The following is a 21897-nucleotide window of genomic DNA, read 5'->3' on the forward strand; positions in this document are numbered from 1 at the left end:
CTGAGGGTTGCAAGGCAGCTGTGGGTACTAATGGGGGTGCGTAGCAGGCCAGACAACTGTGCAGCATGTCAGAGAGGAGACACGGGTGTCATAGAGGCTAATACAGGATGTTCTGGGATGCACTGAAGTCATGGGGTACACTAGGATCACAGATGACACAGGATTCTCTGGAGTCACAGGGGTGCAGTGGGGTCACAGATGACACATGATCCTCTGGAGTCACAGGGCATACAGGGGACACTGAGGTCACAGATGACATAGGATCCTATAGAGTCACAGGGCATACAGGGGTGCAGAGGGGTCACAGATGACACAGGATCCTATGGAGTCACAGGGCATACAGGAGTGTCACAGATGACATGGGATCCCCTGGAGTCACAAAACATAAAAGGGTGCAGTGGGGTCACAGATGACACAGGATCCTATAGAGTCACAGGGGTGCAGTGGGGTCACAGATGACACGGGGTCCTATAGAGTCACAGGGGTGCAGTGGGGTCACAGATGACACGGGGTCCTCTGGAGTCACAGGGGTGCAGTGGGGTCACAGATGACACGGGGTCCTATAGAGTCACAGGGGTGCAGTGGGGTCACAGATGACACGGGGTCCTATAGAGTCACAGGGGTGCAGTGGGGTCACAGATGACACGGGGTCCTCTGGAGTCACAGGGGTGCAGTGGGATCACAGATGACACGGGGTCCTATAGAGTCACAGGGGTGCAGTGGGGTCACAGATGACACGGGGTCCTATAGAGTCACAGGGGTGCAGTGGGGTCACAGATGACACTGGGTCCTCTGGAGTCACAGGGCATACAGGGGTGCACAGGATCCTATGGAGTCACAAGGCATAAAAGGGTGCAGTAGGGTCACAGATGACAAAGGATTCTCTGAGATGCAACAGAGTCATGGGGCACAATAGGATTGGAAAAGGGCAAAGGATGCTGTGGGATGCACTGGAGTCTCTAGATGACACTGAGGTGCAGGGAAGTCACTAGATGTCACAGGGACACTAGAATCCCTTGATTATGGGGTGCACGGAAGGTTACAATGGATGATACTGAGTTGCACAGGAAGTCACTATAGGACATGGGGGTACAGAAGGTGACTAGATTACACTGTGGTGCTCAGGAGGTCTCTGTGACTCTGTGGTGCACAGGTGGGGGTCACTAGGTGACTCTGTGGTGCACAGGGGGGGGGTCACTAGGTGACACTGTGGTGCACAGGGGGGTCACTAGGTGACACTGGGGTTCAGGAGCAGTCACTGAGAGTCACAGGGGAAGGTAAGTACAGTATACCAGCAGCAGGTTCAGGGAATCCATAGCAACCTGCCCCTTCATAATTTGGAGCTGCACCAATCGGAAAGCTATTTCCTAATTGGCCACACTGCCAATCAGGAGTGCTGTCTGGGATGTTGGTGTCGTGGGATGCACTGGGGTCACAAGATGAAATGGGATGCTCTGTGATGTGCTGGAGTCAATAGACACGGGGTGCACCGGAGGTCACTTGGAGCCATAGGGTGACACGGTCACACTGGGGTGCACAGGAGGTCACTTGGAGCCATAGGGTGACACGGTCACACTGGGGTGCACAGGAGGTCACTTGGAGCCATAGGGTGACACGGTCACACTGGGGTGCACAGGAGGTCACTTGGAGCCATAGGGTGACACGGTCACACTGGGGTGCACAGGAGGTCACTTGGAGCCATAGGGTGACACGGTCACACTGGGGTGCACAGGAGGTCACTTGGAGCCATAGGGTGACACGGTCACACTGGGGTGCACAGGAGGTCACTTGAGTTCACAGGAGCAATTGCAATTTTTGACCCGCACTGATCAGGAAAGCTGTCTCCTGATTGGCTGCAGTGCCAGCACTGAAACCCAGAAGCTCCAGTGACTGCAGGTCAGAGAGGAGAGCTGGCATTGGATCCCAGAAGAGGTGACAACAAATCAACTGGCCGGGGTTCTAACCCTTCCCTACTTCATCCAAAACGAGCAACCAAGTTTTGTCTCTACATCCCCTTTTGCTGCCATGGTGCTTATGTGGTATAGAAGGATGTGGAGCGTACTTTGCATCATCGGGAGCTGTGGTCTCTCGGGATCATCTCTGCACCTGATGGACTTTGTACTCCAGGGAAGGCAGGGCTCCTCCATCTGAACTTCCTATCCCCATAGGGGTCAGCAGGAAAAGCAGTCTTTCATGGCAGTGCGCTGCACTGACTTTACACCAGCCTCCAAGGTGCCTACGCAGGTTTGATGATCCAAATCCAAGGTTTGATCATCCAAAAAATCCAAGCTGTCTGATTTGGTTTAAGGATCTGCTTGGAGCAAGTATCTCAGAGAGTGGTCTCTCTGCAGAGGTCCAACACCCTCAGCTGAGTCAGACCTACCACTCTACAATCAATAACGCTCATGCTCCCTGCTGACCGGAGAGCTCTGGCTGTGACACCGCAGAGAAGATGTGCTGGGTGTCTGCAGAGAGACCATGGCTTCCTCATAGAGAGCAAGGGTTATTCTCTGCAGCATGCTGGCAGGGAAAAGGCTTTTCTACTTGGGCTGTGGCTGCTTTTTAAGAAAATGAACTGTAAGGGGGAACAAGGGAGTCACCCCCTTCCTCAGGCCAGTGCTGGTGATTGTTGATTGGCATCTCGAGCACCCAGAACTTCCTCATGGGAGGGCAAGGAGACCTTGTGTATGCTCAGACTTGAGGCTTGAGCAGGCCTTCTACTTCCCTCATGGGAGGGCAAGGAGACTGTCCCCAGCCCTGTGTATGCGCAGATTTGAGCAGGCCTTCTACTCCCCTCATGGGAGAGCAAGGAGACCGCCCCCAACGCTGTGTAAGTTCATACTTGAGCAGGCCTTCTACTCCCCTCATGGGAGAGCAAGGAGACCGCCCCCAACGCTGTGTAAGTTCATACTTGAGCAGGCCTTCTACTCCCCTCATGGGAGGGCAAGGAGACTGTTCCCAGTCCTGTGTATGCACAGATTTGAGCAGGCCTTCTAGTTCCCTCATGGGAAGGCAAGGAGACCGCCCCCAACCCTGTGTAAGTTCATACTTGAGCAGGCCTTCTACTCCCCTCATGGGAGGGCAAGGAGACCGCCCTCAGCCCTGTGTAAGCTCAGACTTGAGCAGGCCTTCTACTCCCCTCATGGGAGAGCAAGGAGGCCGCCCTCAGCCCTGTGTAAGCTCAGACTTGAGCAGGCCTTCTACTCCCCTCATGGGAGGGCAAGAAGACTGTTCCCAGTCCTGTGTATGCACAGATTTGAGCAGGCCTTCTAGTTCCCTCATGGGAGAGCAAGGAGACCGCCCCCAACGCTGTGTAAGTTCATACTTGAGCAGGCCTTCTACTCCCCTCATGGGAGGGCAAGGAGACCGCCCTCAGCCCTGTGTAAGCTCAGACTTGAGCAGGCCTTCTACTCCCCTCATGGGAGGGCAAGGAGACCACCCCCAACCCTGTGTAAGTTCATACTTGAGGCTTGAGCAGGCCTTCTACTCCTTGTTCCTGGCTGTGAATGGAGCAGAGGGGGAGGGGCTGAAATAAAGAGAACCTGTTCCTTAGCCTTGCAAGGCCAAGCACAAGTTGCAATAAAACAAATTTTAACAAATGCATTTTATATCGGCAAGAAAGAAATCCATGGAATCCCTAACCATTAGATTTCTAAAATGCTGTGTGGATTGGAGTCACTGTTCTAATACATGGATCCTTCTGTTGGTTGCAGAATCTAGTATACAAGATGAAGCCCATCTCTCCTATGTCTCCCCTGCATCACCTACTGGTATCGGCGGCGCTGATCCTCGCCAGCACTCCGTTTGCACACGCCCTAATTTATGCGGTAAGGTAACCAATCCCTTTTATCGTTGTCATTGATCTTACAAACGTATAAATGTGATCAGTGTGATGGTCTCCGGTCAATTGTATTTGAATATAATTTATGAGGTCTATTTTTGTTTAAAAATAAACAACAAAAACTAGTTTACGAATATCACCGCATTCACACAGATGTTGCAAATAATCCCTGTAATGTGTCTAGTATGTTTACTACCTATGATCATCAGCTCCATCTAGTGGCTGTAATACCTCAATCAGGAAAATAGCACATGATGACCACTAGATGGAACTGAGGATCCAAATTCAGGAAAATACCACATTATGGCTAATATTATATACAGTTAGGGGGTCTGTTTATAAAGCAAGTACAAGTTTGCCGCAAAGCAAAGCAAATCATCTCCATAATGTGTCTATATATATATATATATATATATATATATATATATATATATATATATATATATATATATATATATATATCTTTCTTGTGATTGTGGGCTTATGGCCATTAGATGCAGCTGATCATGTTGGGAAAATTATACATTATAGCCAGCAGATGGAGCTGACGATCGAATTTCAGGAGGATACGGCCTCATGGCTACTAGATGGAGCTGACGATCGAATTTCAGGAGGATATGGCCTCATGGCTATTAGATGGAGCTGATCAAATTTCAGGAGGATACGGCCTCATGGCTACTAGATGGAGCTGATCAAATTTCAGGAGGATACGGCCTCATGGCTACTAGATGGAGCTGATGGTCACATTTTGGGAAAATTGCACAATATAGCCACTAGATGGAGCTGACGATCGAATTTCAGGAGGATAAGGCCTCATGGCTACTAGATGGAGCTGCCGATCACATTTCAGGAGGATATCGCCTCATGGCTACTAGATGGAGCTGACGATCACATTTCAGGAGGATACGGCCTCATGGCTACTAGATGGAGCTGATCAAATTTCAGGAGGATACGGCCTCATGGCTACTAGATGGAGCTGATCAAATTTCAGGAGGATACGGCCTCATGGCTACTAGATGGAGCTGCCGATCACATTTCAGGAGGATACGGCCTCATGGCTACTAGATGGAGCTGACGATCACATTTCAGGAGGATACGGCCTCATGGCTACTAGATGGAGCTGATCAAATTTCAGGAGGATACGGCCTCATGGCTACTAGATGGAGTTGGTGATCAAATTTCAGGAGGATACGGCCTCATGGCTACTAGATGGAGCTGACGATCAAATTTCAGGAGGATACGGCCTCATGGCTACTAGATGGAGCTGATCAAATTTCAGGAGAATACGGCCTCATGGCTACTAGATGGAGCTGATGGTAACATTTTGGGAAAATTGCACAATATAGCCACTAGATGGAGCGGACAATCGAATTTCAGGAGGATATGGCCTCATGGCTACTAGATGGAGCTGGTGATCAAATTTCAGGAGGTTACCGCCTCATGGCTACTAGATGGAGCTGATTATTACATTTCAGGAGGATACAGCCTCATGGCTACTAGATGGAGCTGGTGATCAAATTGCAGGAGGATACCGCCTCATGGCTACTAGATGGAGCTGATGGTCACATTTTGGGAAAATTGCACAATATAGCCACTAGATGGAGCGGACGATAGCATTTCAGGAGGATACGGCCTCATGGCTACTAGATGGAGCTGGTGATCAAATTTCAGGAGGATACCGCCTCATGGCTACTAGATGGAGCTGATGGTCAAATTTTGGGAAAATTACACAATATAGCCACTAGATGGAGCTGACGATCCACATTTCAGTTCTATACTGTCTGTCTTTCACAGTAGAACTTTTTTTTTATTTTTTTGCAGCAAAAGGGTTTTATAAAAGATTTGCTGTGTGTTCGCATCCACAAATAATCCACATAATATGTCTGATATGTTTATTACCTATGATCACCAACTCCCTCTGTTGGCCATTATGTGGTATTTTTCTGAAACAACTCAATCAGCAAAATATTGTTTTACGGCCACTAGGTGGAGCTGGAGATCATAGGAAACAAACACATTATGGGGATCATTCACAACAGCTGTGCTAATGCTAAGATCATTTTTTTTATATTTTGACTTCTAAATGACTGAATTGTGTTTTTGTTCTTTTTTTGCCTCAGTACTCGGATAAAAATACGACGGAGCCTCAGGCATTTGAGGACCTTCCCGCACAATTTGGGATCTCTTTGCCCATTGAAGGACTGCGGGTGAGTACTCCAGAGTTTTGTACCCTTTGACCCCGTACAGGTGGCTCATTCCTGCTGCAGTGGAAGTTTTTTGGTATATATGCAGAGGCCATATAGAATAAAAATGGTGGTTGTTGCAATTTTATATATATATATATATATATATATATATATATATATATATATATATATATATATATATAAATTTGCAACACCCACCATGTTATTCTCTATGGCCTCTGCTTACAAAGAAAAAAAAAATAAATTATATTATATATATATATATATATATATATATATATATATATATATATATATATATATATATATATATATATATATATATATATATATATATATATATAATTTTTTTTTTTTTTTTATTCTTTGTAAGCAGAGGCCATAGAGAATAAAATGGTGGGTGTTGCAATTTTTTATTTCACGCAGTATTTGCACAGCAGCTTTTTAAATGCAAATTTATTGGACAAAATATACATTAATACTTTCATTAATTTTAACGCACACAAACACAATTTGATACTTAAAAATCAATGGTGAAAGTGAGCGCTATCCAAACAGCTGCTATGCACTCAAGGTAACCAACACAAACCTTAAATAACAGAACGAATAAATAGTGCAGCGCTAAAAAATAGACAAATTGTATTCGCAATGATTAAAATATTATTCAATATGAACAGTCTGTGTAGTTGTAAAGTGCCAAGTGACTAGTAGACTCAATGGTGGTGCTCCGTGGGTAATAGTAGAATTGCGCACTCACCAGAAATATAATAATACGCGTTATATATTATATCCAGATGTCTCCTCATCAGGTAAAGGTCTGGTCAAATCTGGTAGTCCTCCCTCAGGATGGTCATCATCAGGTGCCCAGAAGTCAGGATTAATTGGATCCAGATAGCCAGAGGTTCCTGTTTAGGGGATGGATGGAGCTGTCTGCTAACAGCAAGTACTCCTCTCCTCTCCTTGGCAAGGGCTCTGAATAAATACTCCTCTCGGGGAGTCAGGGAAGGACGGCGGCGTAGCGTCACGAGGAGCCCATCAAGGTCTTATGCTCATAGTCCAGAAGAAGCTACACTACTCATAACATCATGTGATGCCACCTTACCACCTGGGAATACCAACGCTGACGGTGTTCCAGCGGAACTCGTGAGGTGCAGAGAGGAGATTTGTGACATGCAGTTTAGCGGCAGAGCTGTTGCGGCTAAGTCCTGGACTCCTCTGAGAGTGGGACAGCAGGAGTCTGGCCCAAAGTTGCACAGGTCGCCTGTAGGAGTGCTGGTTGGTGGTCCACTCAGAAGCACAGCTGGTGCACGGAGATAGGTCTGCAGACAGGAGGCACCTGTGGGTGGTATGTAAGCCCTTCCGGGATTTAGATGTTTACTGGGTAGTCGGTTCAAGCCAAGGTCAGGTACCGGGTGGAAATCGGAGCAGACGTAGTCAGATGGGAAAGCCGAAGTCATAGACGGAGGAGCGCGAGAGAGAGTATCCGTAAGCGAAGCCGAGGTCAGATCAGGGGTAAAGTAGAGTAGAAAGGAAATCACAGGAAACAGGGCACAGGGAGCTAGAGATCATCCAGCAACTTGAGGAAGTGATGAGCCTCCTTATAAAGGCCATCTGGCACCAAACTGAGGCTGATGTGTACTTCTGCGGCCATGCAGAGTACTGGCAGAAATGCCAGATCTTCCAGAAATTCTGCCGTGGACAGGACCCTGACAGATCCCAAACACACCAGTGTCAAGTTTGATGTCCACAGCTTGCCAATGCACTCTCGTATGGACGGTCACATACGTGTCAATTTATGCACAGGACTCTTCTAGTCTCCTTTCCCTCGAAATATACCACTTCACATAAAGACACTCCCAGAGAAATAAGTCGTCCTTCACCGGAGGAGTGCCCAGTATCCAATTGAACTCTTTGGGACTGCTATGTTGACTGCTCCAGATCCATGCTACTTTAATGAAGCCTGGACCTACAGCAAGGGTGGACTGACAACTCATGGGGCCCCCAGGCAACGGGATCATGGGGCCCCTGTGTCCTCACCCACACCCAAAAAAGCCTATGAAAGGTACCAGGGGCATCTCATGGGGCCCCCTACTGATTCCGGGCCCTCAGGCAGTGCCCGAGTTCTCGAATGGTCAGTCAACCCCTGACCTACAGTGATGATTTAACAATAAATTGCATTTAGGTGCAGCAGCAAATAGTTGGCCGTGTTGGGGTCCCAGGGATTCATACATGGGAAATACCTCATTCAAAGTACTTGATTATATATGCGGCTGTGGTATAAGCCCATGTATGACCTCTCTCAAGCGTACGGATGTTTATTTGGTATTGATTGTTGTCTTGTTTATCTGTCCATGGTGAAATGTTTCATATTGATCCTCAAGTCAATTTATGTTTGGGTTCCACGCTGGTGGTTTTTTTTTATGTAATTTTTTTTGAGATACTAAATTTTATTGTATTTTGGAAAATATTAGAACTTTTTTTTTTTTTTTAAGTCCACAAACGTACGAAAAACCCGTAAGTGTTCACCACACAAAAAAGTGCACTTAGGGGTGTGCTTTGTCCTTCCCCCGAAGGGGATGGAACTCTACCCTGATTTCCCCCCCCCCCCCCCCCCCCCCCGGAGCACGAAGCTCCTGACAGGGACAAGGTTCCCGTTTGGTCCACCTAGCCAAAAGTCCTGGCGGACCCCGTTCCTTGTGGCCAGCCGAACCCAGCCACCAAGTACTTGGTAAGGGGGGCTCTCCCGGAGAGAGAACCCCTTTTTTTTCTTGTACTTTAATTCACCAGTCCCCTAGTTTTGTCACCATAAGTAACCCACCTTTTGGGCTTTTTGTTGGTTTTGCAAAGTTGTTGAGGTTACGGTGACCACGCCTAATTGAGGTGGAGGTGTACTGGTATACTAATATATCTTTTTGAATGAACCTAGAGTGTTTCTTTTGAGAACTTCTGCTCACATAGTTCATCTTTTTCTTTTTGGTCCACTCGAAATATTCCAGGAAATCCAAGGAGTTCATGGGTTTTTGGGCTGGTGCCATCACCACATCTGCTAACAATCAGCCCATGGTCAAATTTGCTTAGATCACGCATTTTGTCTTCTTTCTTTTCCTGGCCAAGGTGAACCAAACCAATTGAACACGACTGCATGCTTTATGAGCTGCAGCCATAGGAATCACTGTTTGGATATTCACTTTAACAAGCTGGTGATCTAATAAGGTAGCCAATGTGAGCAGATGTCCTTGAAGGACAAAAATGAGAAATTCACCCATTTTCTAAGTGGCGGAAAGTTTTAGAATCCAGTGTTTCCACAGAAGAAACAATGTAACGATCATTTTAAATTGTACAGGTGCTCTACTAGCTCTCTGGGACTTGCTACAGGTAAATGAAGGCCATAAAGTGATGCCGATTGGGTAGTGGGGCTGAATTAATGGTGGAGCCTTCTGCATACAGTCAGGATGTCCAGTGTCGTCCCATGTGGGGTTGGAGAGGGGATCAATTTTCAGAGTTGGCATAATCCACATTCTATGAAGTGACGCTGAATATGTTCTTCTTCTACAGGGATATATCATCCAAGCTGAGCCAGAATATGCCTGTGAGCTCATCGCACCCCCACCCATAAAAGATAACAAGACAATATTCTTTGCTCTGATACGTCGATTTGAATGCAACTTCGATATCAAGGTGAGCCAACCAAAGAGAAGATGAAAAGGTCACCAATTCAGCATAGAGCTTGACAGAAGGGAACAATAAGTCTGTCCTCCTCCTGCAGGGTGACACCTATAGAAGGGGCTATGAGTCTGTCCTCCTCCTGCAGGGTGACACGCATAGAAGGGGCTATGAGTCTGTCCTCCTCCTGCAGGGTGACACATATAGAAGGGGCTATGAGTCTGTCCTCCTCCTGCAGGGTGACACATATAGAAGGGGCTATGAGTCTGTCCTCCTCCTGCAGGGTGACACTTATAGAAGGGGCTATGAGTCTGTCCTCCTCCTGCAGGGTGACACATAGAAGGGGCTATGAGTCTGTCCTCCTCCTGCAGGTGACATGTATAGTAGGAGCTATGAGTCTGTCCTCCTCCTGCAGGTGACATGTATAGTAGGAGCTATGAGTCTGTCCTCCTCCTGCAGGGTGACATGTATAGTAGGAGCTATGAGTCTGTCCTCCTCCTGCAGGGTGACACATATAAGAGCTATGAGTCTGTCCTCCTCCTGCAGGGTGACACATAGAAGGAGCTATGAGTCTGTCCTCCTCCTGCAGGGTGACACATGTAGAAGGGGCTATGAGTCTGTCCTCCTCCTGCAGGGTTACACATATAGAAGGGGCTACGAGCCTGTCCTCCTCCTGCAGGGTGACACCTATAGAAGGGGGCTATGAGTCTGTCCTCCTCCTGCAGGGTGACACATATAGAAGGGGGCTATGAGTCTGTCCTCCTCCTGCAGGGTGACACATATAGAAGGGACTACGAGTCTGTCCTCCTCCTGCAGGGTGACACGTATAGAAGGGGCTATGAGTCTGTCCTCCTCCTGCAGGGTGACACGTATAGAAGGAGCTATGAGTCTGTCCTCCTCCTGCAGGGTGACACCTATAGAAGGGGCTATAAGTCTGTCCTCCTCCTGCAGGGTGACACATATAGAAGGGGCTATGAGTCTGTCCTCCTCCTGCAGGGTGACACGTATAGAAGGGGCTATGAGTTTGTCCTCCTCCTGCAGGGTGACACGTATAGAAGGGGCTATGAGTCTGTCCTCCTCCTGCAGGGTGACACGTATAGAAGGGGCTATGAGTCTGTCCTCCTCCTGCAGGGTGACACCTATAGAAGGGGCTATGAGTCCATCCTCCTCCTGCAGGGTGACACATATAGAAGGGGCTATGAGTCTGTCCTCCTCCTGCAGGGTGACACATATAGAAGGGGCTACGAGTCTGTCCTCCTCCTGCAGGGTGACACGTATAGAAGGGGCTATGAGTCTGTCCTCCTCCTGTAGGGTGACACGTATAGAAGGGGCTATGAGTTTGTCCTCCTCCTGCAGGGTGACACGTATAGAAGGGGCTATGAGTCTGTCCTCCTCCTGCAGGGTGACACGTATAGAAGGGGCTATGAGTCTGTCCTCCTCCTGCAGGGTGACACGTATAGAAGGGGCTATGAGTCTGTCCTCCTCCTGCAGGGTGACACATATAGAAGGGGCTAGGAGTCTGTCCTCCTCCTGCCAAGTAACACACATAGAAGGGGCTATGAGTCTGTGCTCCTCCTGCAGGGTGACATGTATAGAAGGGGCTATGAGTCTGTCCTCCTCCTGCAGGATGACACACATAGAAGGGGCTATGAGTCTGTCCTCCTCCTGCAGGATGCAGAGGTACTAATGTGGTTCTCTTGCCCTCTAGGTGCTACATGCCCAGCAGTCCGGATATGACGCTGCTATCATTTACAATGTGGGTTCAGACAAACTCCTGAACATGGCATGGAATGACGGTAAGTGTTATGGGGCACCTGCAGCTATTATCGTTTTATTCTATGTGTAGGCTGCAGTATTGCCTAGTGCACATGTTCTACAATTTTAAAAGCCTAATGTGCCTTATGGGGTTGTCAAGTCCCCTCCAACCAGCTGCCATCAGTGCAGAGTTAGTATGAGTATTGACATTCTATACTGCTCACAAAAATGAAAGGAAGACTTTGGAAACAAATCGTCTCTCAATGGGGAAATATCTCCTGCTGGATCTCTATACTAACATGGACGGGATAATGTGTGAGGAACATAAGGATGCCCCATCATTTGATTTTCGGGGTGTCTTTGAATTCAGTCCTCTGTAGGTCAATCATTTTCATTTCCATCAAAGTGAAGAAATGATGCAGCAGGCGAGTCCATTTGGCTGGAATGTCATTGCAGCAACTCAGAATGGTCCTCAGTAGTTTGTGTGGCCCCCACGTGCTTGTATGCATGCCTGACAACGTCGGGGGAGGTTCCTAATGAGACCACGGATGGTGTCTTGGGGGATTTCCTCCCAGATCTGGACCAGGACATCACTGAGCTCCTGGACAGTCTGAGGTGCAACCTGGCGGCGTCGGATGGACCGAAACATGACATCCCAGAGGAGTTCTATTGGATTTAGGTCAGGTGAGTGTGGGGGCCATTCAATGGTATCAATTCCTTCATCCTCCAGGAACTGCCTGCATACTCTCGTAACATGAGGCCAGGCATTGCCATGCACCAGGAGGAACCCAGGACCCACTGCACCAGGAGGAACCCAGGACCCACTGCACCAGGAGGAACCCAGGACCCACTGCACCAGGGTAGGGTCTGACAATGGATCCAAGGATTTCATCCTGATACCTAATGGCAGTCAGGGCGCCATTGTCTAGCCTGTAGAGGTCTGTGTGTCCCTCCATGGATATGCCTCCCCAGACCATCACTGACCCACCACCATATCGGTCATGCTGAACAATGTTACAGGCAGCAGAACGTTCTCCACGGCTTCTCCGGACCCTTTCATGTCTGTCACATGTGCTCAGGGTGAACCTGCCCTCATCTGTGAAAAGCACAGGGTGCCAGTGGTGGACCGGCCAATGTTGGTGTTCAATGGCAAATGCCAATTGAGCTCTATGGTGCCGGGCAGTGAGCACATGGCCCACTAGAGGACGTCGGGCCCTCAGGCCACCCTCATGAAGTCTGTTTCTGATTGTTTGGTCAGAGACATTCACACCAGTGGCCTGCTGGAGGTCATTTTGTAGGGCTCTGGCAGAGCTCATCCTGTTCCTCCTTGCACAAAGGAGCAGATACCAGTCCTGCTGATGGGTTAAGGACCTTCTACGGCCCTGTCCAGCTCTCCTAGAGTAACTGCCTGTCTCCCGGAATCTCCTCCATGCTCCTGAAACTGCCTGGAGACACCGCAAACCTTCTGGCAATGGCACGTATTGATGGGCCATCCTGGAGGAGTTGGACTGCCTGTGCAACCTCTGTAGGGTCCAGGTATGGCCTCATGCTACCAGTAGTGACACTGACCCTAGCCAAATGCAAAACTAGTGAAAAACAGTCAGAAAAGATGAGTAGGGAAAAAAATGTCAGTGGCCTCCGTCTGTAAAACCATTCCTGTTTTGGGGGTCGTCTCATTGTTGCCCATCTAGTGCACCTGTTGTTAATTTCATGAACACCAAAGCAGCTGAAACTGATTAACAACCCCCTCTGCTACTTACCTGACCAGATCCATATCCCAGGAGCTTCAGTGACTTGATGTTCTATTCGGATTACAAAGTCTTCCTTTAATTTTTCTGAACAGTGTGTGTTTCTGGAATAAGATTCTATACCACTCGTGGTAAAAGGGGCAAAAAGTACCCCCCCCCGTCTCCTCCCTATGAACTGTCAATGAAATCCGCAGCAGAGGTACATGTGCTGCCCTTGTTGGACCCCCCTCCTGCTGAAGTGCCCCTCTTCTGCTTACCTCTCAGCCCGGACCTGGTGATGTGCCTATGGTGAGTTAATTGGAGGATACTTAGCAGATATCCCCAGCACTCACCTCTTTGGGGAGCAAAAGATCCAAAACAACCAACTGACTCCCCTTGAGAAGACCAAGGCAAGGGATGTCTACCATGGTCATGTTGGGTTGAAGTCCTACAAACTCTTCCTGATCCAAGTGGAGAAACCTTCTGTGATTTCTGTAGGCCCCTGTAGGACTTGCATTGGGCAAATCAAGCTGAAATCAGGTTGAGACCCTTCAGATATCGTTCAGAATCCATTGCAAGTGCTGTTAGTCTACATTTGACATGATACAGCTGCTTTTGCATTTCTTTAGACCCCTGTTTCTCAAGTAATGGGTCGCGATCCAAAAAGTGGGTCACGACCAGGGGCAGACTGGGCTGCGGGGCAAGTGCCCCCCCCCCCCCCCCCCCCAGGCCTGTCTAATGCTCCAATAATACATCTGGTGCCCTGACAACATATAAATGTTAAGACGGCTGGGACCGCAACTACGGCCGGTCATAATATTTGTATTACTGTGGCCAGCCGGTCTGATTAAGATGGCGCACTTACAAAGCGGTCCCGTGGCCCTTGTTCTTGTTCCTACGCGGCAAAGCTGGGAGGAAGTGGCGGGGGGGGGACTGAATACCCTCACACAAATATTGCACAAACATATTGATTGTTGAGGGGTAGAGGAGGCATTGCTCAGCCTAATGGGCTATTAGTGTGAGGTGGGGGGGGGCGTTGCCTAAAGTTGGGGGGTGTTGCTGGATTTTTGGTTTTTCACGTATGCTTAAAATTATATATTTTAAAAGTCTAAAAAAGTGTTTTATGTACCGTGTAGAATACTGCACACAAGTTGTTTTGTGGAATAAATTAGGTTTTGGAAATGTTTAATTTTGTTTTTTGGGTGGCGACTTAATGACAAAGGACAAACGGGTCCTGAGGTTCCACAGGTGGGGAACCACTGCTTGACATATGGGGAGAGATGCGGGTCTGGAGCATGCAAAGGCCCGCTGACACTGGGCCCCTAGGCTCGCCAGAAATGGCTCCATAAAAGCCAGCTTTGGTTCCGATTTCCAGTATGGGTTTGTAGCTACTGGGTTCTTCTGCTGGACTAAAGAACAGTCATGGCAGCCTCTTGTGCCCAGAGGTGTCATGTCCATCCCATACAGCACTGGAGGAGATATCCCTTCACTATATTCTGCCCCCCCCCCCCCCCCATGTGGTGCCAGCCTGACAGCCTTCCTCTGTCTCCTCTCTAGAGCACATCCGCCTCGAGATTTCCATCCCATCTGTGTTCATCGGGGCGACCGCTGGCCGGATCCTGCTGGAGGAGTTCTCCTACTATGACAAGTAAGGGACAGTCACTGGGGGGACAATGCTCAGGACTAATCCCTCTCCTTTCGTGTCTGTCCTCTTCCTTTCCCTCATTCCTGCATTCTCTACGTCTGTCTATTGGTGTCCCCTCCACTGCCCTTCCCTTGCTCTACAGCTTACTTTATGTCTCCGTATATCGCGCCATCTCCCTTCCACCCGCTCTCTTATCGCGCCATCTCCCTTCCACCCGCTCTCTTATCGCGCCATCTCCCTTGCACCCGCTCTCTTATCGCTCCATCTCCCTTCCACCCGCTCTCTTATCGCTCCACCTCCCTTCCACCCGCTCTCTTATCGCTCCATCTCCCTTCCACCCGCTCTCTTATCGCTCCACCTCCCTTCCACCCGCTCTCTTATCGCTCCATCTCCCTTCCACCCGCTCTCTTATCACTCTTCATTTCCTCTCTATCTCCATCTCCTGGGACCAACCTTTCTTTTCCCACATTCCTGTCTTTCTTTTGCTTGCTTTTTCGCACTTTTTGCTCTCTTTTGCTTGCTTTTTTGCTCTTTCTTTTGCTTTTTTTGCTCGCTTTTTCTTTTGCTCGCTCTTTTGTTCTTTCTTTCATTTGCTTTTTTTTTTTTCTTTTGCTTGCTCCTTTCATTCGCTTGCTTTTTCACTCTTTTGCTCTTTCTTTTGCTCTTTCGCTCGCTCTTTCCTTTGCTCTTTCGCTCGCTTTCTCTTTTTTTGCTCTTTCGCTTGCTTTTTCTCTTTTTGCTCTTTCCTTTTTGCTTGCTCTTTTGCTCTTTCTGTCGCTTGCTCCTTCTTCTTCTTTTTTTTTTTTTTTTTTTTTTTTTTTTTGTCTTTTGCTCGCTCTTTCCTTTTTTTTTGCTTGCTGTTTTGCTCTTTTCTTTCTTTTGCTCCTTTCTGTCCTCCCCTCCACCCCCACATTCTCCTTCTTTGTTCTTTTATCTTTCCTTTTTTACTGCTTTTCTCTTTCTTGATGCTCCTTTTTTTTTTTTTTTTCCTCTCAATCTCTTTCCTTCTCTGTTTTGCTCCCCCTTTCTCTCTCCCTCTGTGTATTACCTACATGGTTTGTCAGGTTGCTAAAAGACATATACAAGTCCAACCAATAGAATTATAATTAGAGAACCTCCATATACAGAATCCCACGCCCGCAGTTGATGTCTCTCATTCTCTTCCCTTCTCTCTCTGCAGTGCTCACGTCTTTCTCCTCCCAGAATATAACCTCAACTTTGGATATTATCTCATCCCTTTCATCGTGGTGGTGGCCATTATATTCATAGTCATGTCTGTGGTCATGGTAAGTGTTTGCGTTCAGGGAAAACTGGGGACAATAAATATCACCAACTGATTTTGACAATCTCAGATCTCATGCATCTGGAGTTTTTATACCGTCAGTCTTCAGGCAATGGATGTGAACTAAGCTGACTAATGCAGCAAATGAGCTTATAAATATGACAAATCTGACTGCAAAATGTTTTGCGTTTTTGTTCTGCCTTGTTGAGCAGTTTGAGTATCTATTCTATCCGAAAACTGGATTACAAAATTCAGTACTGCTGACTGTCCCCGAGGGCAGGGGTAGGCAACCTGCGGCTCTCTAGCTGTTGTGGAACTACATTTCCCATGAGGCATTGCAAAGATTACAAAACTCACAGTTACAGCTATGACTTGCAGAGGCATGATGAAACTTGTAATCCTGCAACAGCTGGAGAGCCGCAGGTTGCCTACCCCTGCCCTAGGGGTCACCTCTAGATTCATCCGTATTACAACATGCTGCACTGCTGACTGTCCCCTAGGGGTCCCCTCTAGATTAAACTGTATTACAACATGCTGCACTGCTGACTGTCCCCTAGGGGTCACCTCTAGATTCATCCGTATTACAACATGCTGCACTGCTGACTGTCCCCTAGGGATCGCCTCTAGATTAATCTGTGTTACAACATGCTGCACTGCCGACTGTCCCCTAGGGGTCCCCTCTAGATTCATCCGTATTACAACATGCTGCACTGCTGACTGTCCCCTAGGGGGCGCCTCTAGATTCATCCGTATTACAACATGCTGCACTGCTGACTGTCCCCTAGGGGGCGCCTCTAGATTCATCCGTATTACAACATGCTGCACTGCTGACTGTCCCCTAGGGGTCCCCTCTAGATTCATCCGTATTACAACATGCCGCACTGCCTACTGTCCCCTAGGGGGCGCCTCTAGATTCATCTGTGTTACAACATGCTGCACTGCCTACTGTCCCCTAGGGGGCGCCTCTAGATTCATCTGTATTACAACATGCCGCACTGCCTACTGTCCCCTAGGGGTCCCCTCTAGATTCATCCGTATTACAACATGCTGCACTGCTGACTGTCCCCTAGGGGGCGCCTCTAGATTCATCTGTGTTACAACATGCTGCACTGCCTACTGTCCCCTAGGGGGCGCCTCTAGATTCATCTGTATTACAACATGCCGCACTGCCTACTGTCCCCTAGGGGTCGCCTCTAGATTCATCTGTATTACAACATGCCGCACTGGTGACTGTCCCCTAGGGGGCGCCTCTAGATTCATCTGTATTACAACATGCCGCACTGGTGACTGTCCCCTAGGGGGCGCCTCTAGATTAATTTTGAAAAGGTTTGTTTTCTAGAAGTTCTAGAAGTTTGAAGAAGTTTCCTTTAGAGCTCCCAGCATGCACTGTAGCTGTGATAGAATGTGGGAAATGGAGAACCTTTAGACTCTGGAGCACTACAAATCCCAGCAATCCCATTAACTTGTCAAACTTCTTTTTTTTGCCATTTTGCAAATGTTTTGATATCTTTCACAGTCCTTTTCTGTAAAACAACTCATTTGTTACAAAGTCTAAGAAAAAAACAATAACTGCCTCCTCCTGAGCGTGTAGAAATATGCCTTTACATTTACCACAAACCACAGAGAAGCACAAAAGCGCATTATTTTTAAGGTGTGTCACACCAAGCAAAGCGGAACTCTCCCCCTTTCTCACCCTCCTTTCTTTTCTTTTTCTTTTTTTTTCTCTCTCACGCCTTTTATTTTTGCATTGAGGGCCAATGTTAGAAACCACGGGGCCCTGTACAGGGACCCCCAGTCCCCACCCCCCCACGGAAAACATCAAACTGATATTTACGCTAAGAATCCACTAAAATCAAAGTTAGCAAACACAACTTAAATTCCTGCTAGATCTAAAAGATAAAACTGCACTGAGGTGCTGTGGCCTGTTTAGTGTCAATCAGTGTGGTGGGTTTTTTTTTTTCGTTTTTTTTGTTTTTGTGTGTTTTTTTTATTTTTTGTGTGGTTTTTTTGTAATTTTTGTTTTGTTTTTTTATGTGGCTGGGGCTGTGTGCAGTCGGCCTATGTTACGCTATAGGTTATAGCAGCTATATGAACACAGCCGCAGGTCCTAGTTTGACAGGTGTGTGGGTACAGGTGGAGGGCCCTGAAGGCAGACGGTGTGTATTCAGGGACTCGTCCACATCTGCACACCTGTCAAATTAGGACCTGCAACTGGGTTTGTACAGCCACTGCGTCCCGATAGAGCAACAAGCCGCTCCGGTCGAACAAACAAACCGCTCATTTAAACTATATAGTCCAGACAACCCGTGTGAATGAGCCTCTTATATTTTTTTTTTTTTTTTAAATCCTCTTTTACAAATGTTTGGGGTTTGTTTTACATTTTTGTACTTTTTTTTTCATGTTGTTTTAATTTTAGGTTTTCTATTTTTCTTTCACAATGCTGTTCGAGGGTGGGGGAGTAGGGGCTTTGGTGAAATATCCTGCAGACTGATGTCTCACTTTTTTAAGACAAAGAAAGGAATTGAGGACACAGATCCCCAATCCTTTCTCTGCACCTTCAGCTGGCCTACAGATAAATGAACAGGAGGTGCTCTGTACAGAGCCTCCCTGTTCGTTCACAAACTGAAGGATAGTAAACAGTTTACTATGTTTCATTTGTGAGTGAACACAGTGAGGGATCGGTACCGATCACTTACTATATTCGTTCAGAAAAGAAAGGGGCAAAATATGACATATTCACCAGCCCCACCCCACTCTCCTTCCTGAAATGATCCCCCATTCCCTTGTACACCGTTGCTTTAGGGACCCCCCCATATTGAGAGCATGTGGCCTAGTATGGTTCAGGAGGGGAAGGGGGCGCTTGCTCCCCTCCATATTGAGGGCATGTGGCCTAGTATGGTTCAGGAGGGGAAGGGGGGCACTTGTTCCCACCCTCATATTGAGGGCATGTGGCCTAGAATGGTTCAGGAGGGGAAGGGGGCACTTGTCCCCCCCCCCCCATATTGAGGGCATGTGGCCTAGTATGGTTCAGGAAGGGAAGGGAGCGCGTGCTTTCCCCCCCCCCCTCCATATTGAGGGCATGTGCCCTAGTATGGTTCAGGAGTGGAAGGGGGCACTTGTTTCCCCCCCCCCCCAATATTGAGAGCATGTGGCCTAGTATGGTTCAGGAGGGGAAGAGGGCACTTGCTCCCCCTCCATATTGAGGGCATGTGGCCTAGTACGGTTCAGGAGGGGAAGGGGGCGCTTGCTCCCCACCCCCCCCCCCATATTGAGGGCATGTGGCCTAGTATGGTTCAGGAGGGAAAGGGGGTGCTTGCTCCCCACCCCCATATTAAAGGCATGCGGCCTAGATTGGTTCAGGAGGGGAAGGGGGCACTTGTTCCCCCCCCCCCACCCTCATATTGAGGGCATGTGGCCTAGAATTGTTCAGGAGGGGAAGGGGGCACTTGTCCCCCCCCCCCCCCCCCATATTGAGGGCATGTGGCCTAGTATGGTTCAGGAGTGGAAGGGGGCACTTGCTCCCCCTCCATATTGAGGGCATGTGGTCTAGTATGGTTCAGGAGAGGAAGGGGGCGCTTGCTCCCCACCCCCCCATATTGAGGGCATGTGGCCTAGTATGGTTCAGGAGGGAAAGGGGGCGCTTGCTCCCCACCCCCCCATTCTGAGGGCATGTGGCCTAGTATGGTTCAGCAGTGGAAGGGGGCACTTGTTTCCCCCCCCCAATATTGAGAGCATGTTGCCTAGTATGGTTCAGGAGGGAAAGGGGGCGCTTGCTCTCCACCCCCCATATTGAGAGCATGTGGCCTAGTATGGTTCAGGAGAGGAAGGGGGCGCTTGCTCCCCACCCCCCCATATTGAGGGCATGTGGCCTAGTATGGTTCAGGAGGGAAAGGGGGCGCTTGCTCTCCACCCCCCATATTGAGGGCATGTGGCCTAGTATGGTTCAGCAGTGGAAGGGGGCACTTGTTTCCCCCCCCCCCAATATTGAGAGCATGTGGCCTAGTACGGTTCAGGAGGGGAAGGGGGGCACTTGTTCCCACCCCCCCATATTGAGGGCATGTGGCCTAGTATGGTTCAGGAGGGAAAGGGGGCGCTTGCTCTCCACCCCCCATATTGAGGGCATGTGGTCTAGTATGGTTAAGGAGGGGAAGGGGGCACTTTCTCCCCCCCCCTCCTTTCCTGACCTGCCAGGCTGCATGCTCAGTTAAGGGTCTGGTATGGAGGTATGGATTTTGGGGACCCCCCCCCCCCCCCACGCCATTTTTTTTTTTTTGCAAAATTTGTAATTGCCAGCAATTCTTTTCCATTCAGCTGTCAGCGGGGAACATGACAGCATGTTTTTACTATTAAGATACCGCATGACGTAATAAAATAACATCCCGTATTTTAGTAGGCTTTTTTTTTTCTTTCTTTTTAAATGCTGTGCGGTATCTTACCACAGACTCTGATACAACTTGGTGAATTGTCCCGGTCCGAATGTTCGACCACAAACTGAATGGGGGGGATTGGTGTTCGATCCGTCACTAGTACAGACGAGGGAACTGCCTTCGATGATAGTGACAGTTGGGATTTGTCTTGTGTACAGAACCTGAGAGCTGATTAGACAGAACAGGAGAGGAGATTCTGGAGGAGGAGGAGAGAGAACTAGGTCAGGTGGAGATGCCAGAGATTCCTGTGTCCTCCCTGCAGGCCATGAATGTGGCCGATCGCTGGGAGATGGTGACACCTGAGCACCCCAGGGGCACCAAGTCAGGTAGGAGAGGGGTGTGCGTTGGGCGTGGCTGGTCATGTGTTCCCTGAAGGGGGCGCTAATGATATATACAGGTCCCAGTGCTGAATGCCGTTATTTGTAGAGAGAAGACAATCTATATTGGAGACGGCCTGAGAATCGGGATTGTGTCCTCATGGGGCTTATCGGTAAATCACGGTTTCACCAACTAGAGTGCAAAAATAAAAAATGGCATCTAGGCTGCAGTCTGTCCCCAGCCTTACCACAGCAGTCCCCCCCCCCCCCCCCCGCTACAGAATCTGATTATCAGTCAATCCTGCCAATCCTGCCAGTACATAGTTACACAGTTAGTCTGGCTGAAAAAAGACAAAAGTCCATCCAGTTCAACCATTAAAAAAAAAAGTTATAATCCTACACCCACAGTTGATCCAGAGGAAGGCAAAAACCCAGCAATGCACGATCCACTTTGCTCCTGCAGGGAAAAAAAAATCCTCCCTGATCCCCCGAGAGGCAATCGGATATTCCCTGGATCACCGTCACCTATAAATGTTCTATCCAGTTATATTCTGTGTATCCAAGAAAGGATCCAGGACTTTCTTAACCACTTCCAGTCCGGACACTTTCCCCCCCCTTGCAGTCCGGACACTTTCCCCCCCCTTGCAGTCCGGACACTTTCCCCCCCCCTTGCAGTCCGGACACTTTCCCCCCCCCTTGCAGTCCGGACACTTTCCCCCCCCTTGCAGTCCGGACACTTTCCCCCCCCTTGCAGTCCGGACACTTTCCCCCCCCCTTGCAGTCCGGACACTTTCCCCCCCCCTTGCAGTCCGGACACTTTCCCCCCCCCCCTTGCAGTCCGGACACTTTCCCCCCCCCCTTGCAGTCCGGACACTTTCCCCCCCCCCTTGCAGTCCGGACACTTTCCCCCCCCCCCTTGCAGTCCGGACACTTTCCCCCCCCCCCTTGCAGTCCGGACACTTTCCCCCCCCCCTTGCAGTCCGGACACTTTCCCCCCCCCCCTTGCAGTCCGGACACTTTCCCCCCCCCCCCT

The 21897-nt window shown here is 48.8% G+C and overlaps 1 protein-coding gene across 1 annotated transcript in view; it reads left to right on the forward strand.

Annotated features, from left to right (window-relative positions):
• Positions 1-21897, forward strand: part of RNF167 (ring finger protein 167) — a 43675-nt gene that overhangs the window by 9389 nt on the left and 12389 nt on the right. The window contains exons 2-7 of the mRNA XM_089657659.1: positions 3714-3827; positions 5962-6048; positions 9604-9726; positions 11420-11507; positions 14751-14841; positions 16019-16124. Coding sequence (XP_089513785.1) covers positions 3729-3827; positions 5962-6048; positions 9604-9726; positions 11420-11507; positions 14751-14841; positions 16019-16124 — 594 coding nt within the window. The 5' untranslated portion in view covers positions 3714-3728. The remainder of the gene's footprint in view (positions 1-3713; positions 3828-5961; positions 6049-9603; positions 9727-11419; positions 11508-14750; positions 14842-16018; positions 16125-21897) is intronic.

Source organism: Staurois parvus, unplaced genomic scaffold, assembly GCF_062004578.1.
Source record: "Staurois parvus isolate SC_StPar_1 unplaced genomic scaffold, SC_StPar_1.0 ptg001017l, whole genome shotgun sequence".
NCBI classification, from domain to species: Eukaryota; Metazoa; Chordata; class Amphibia; order Anura; family Ranidae; genus Staurois; species Staurois parvus.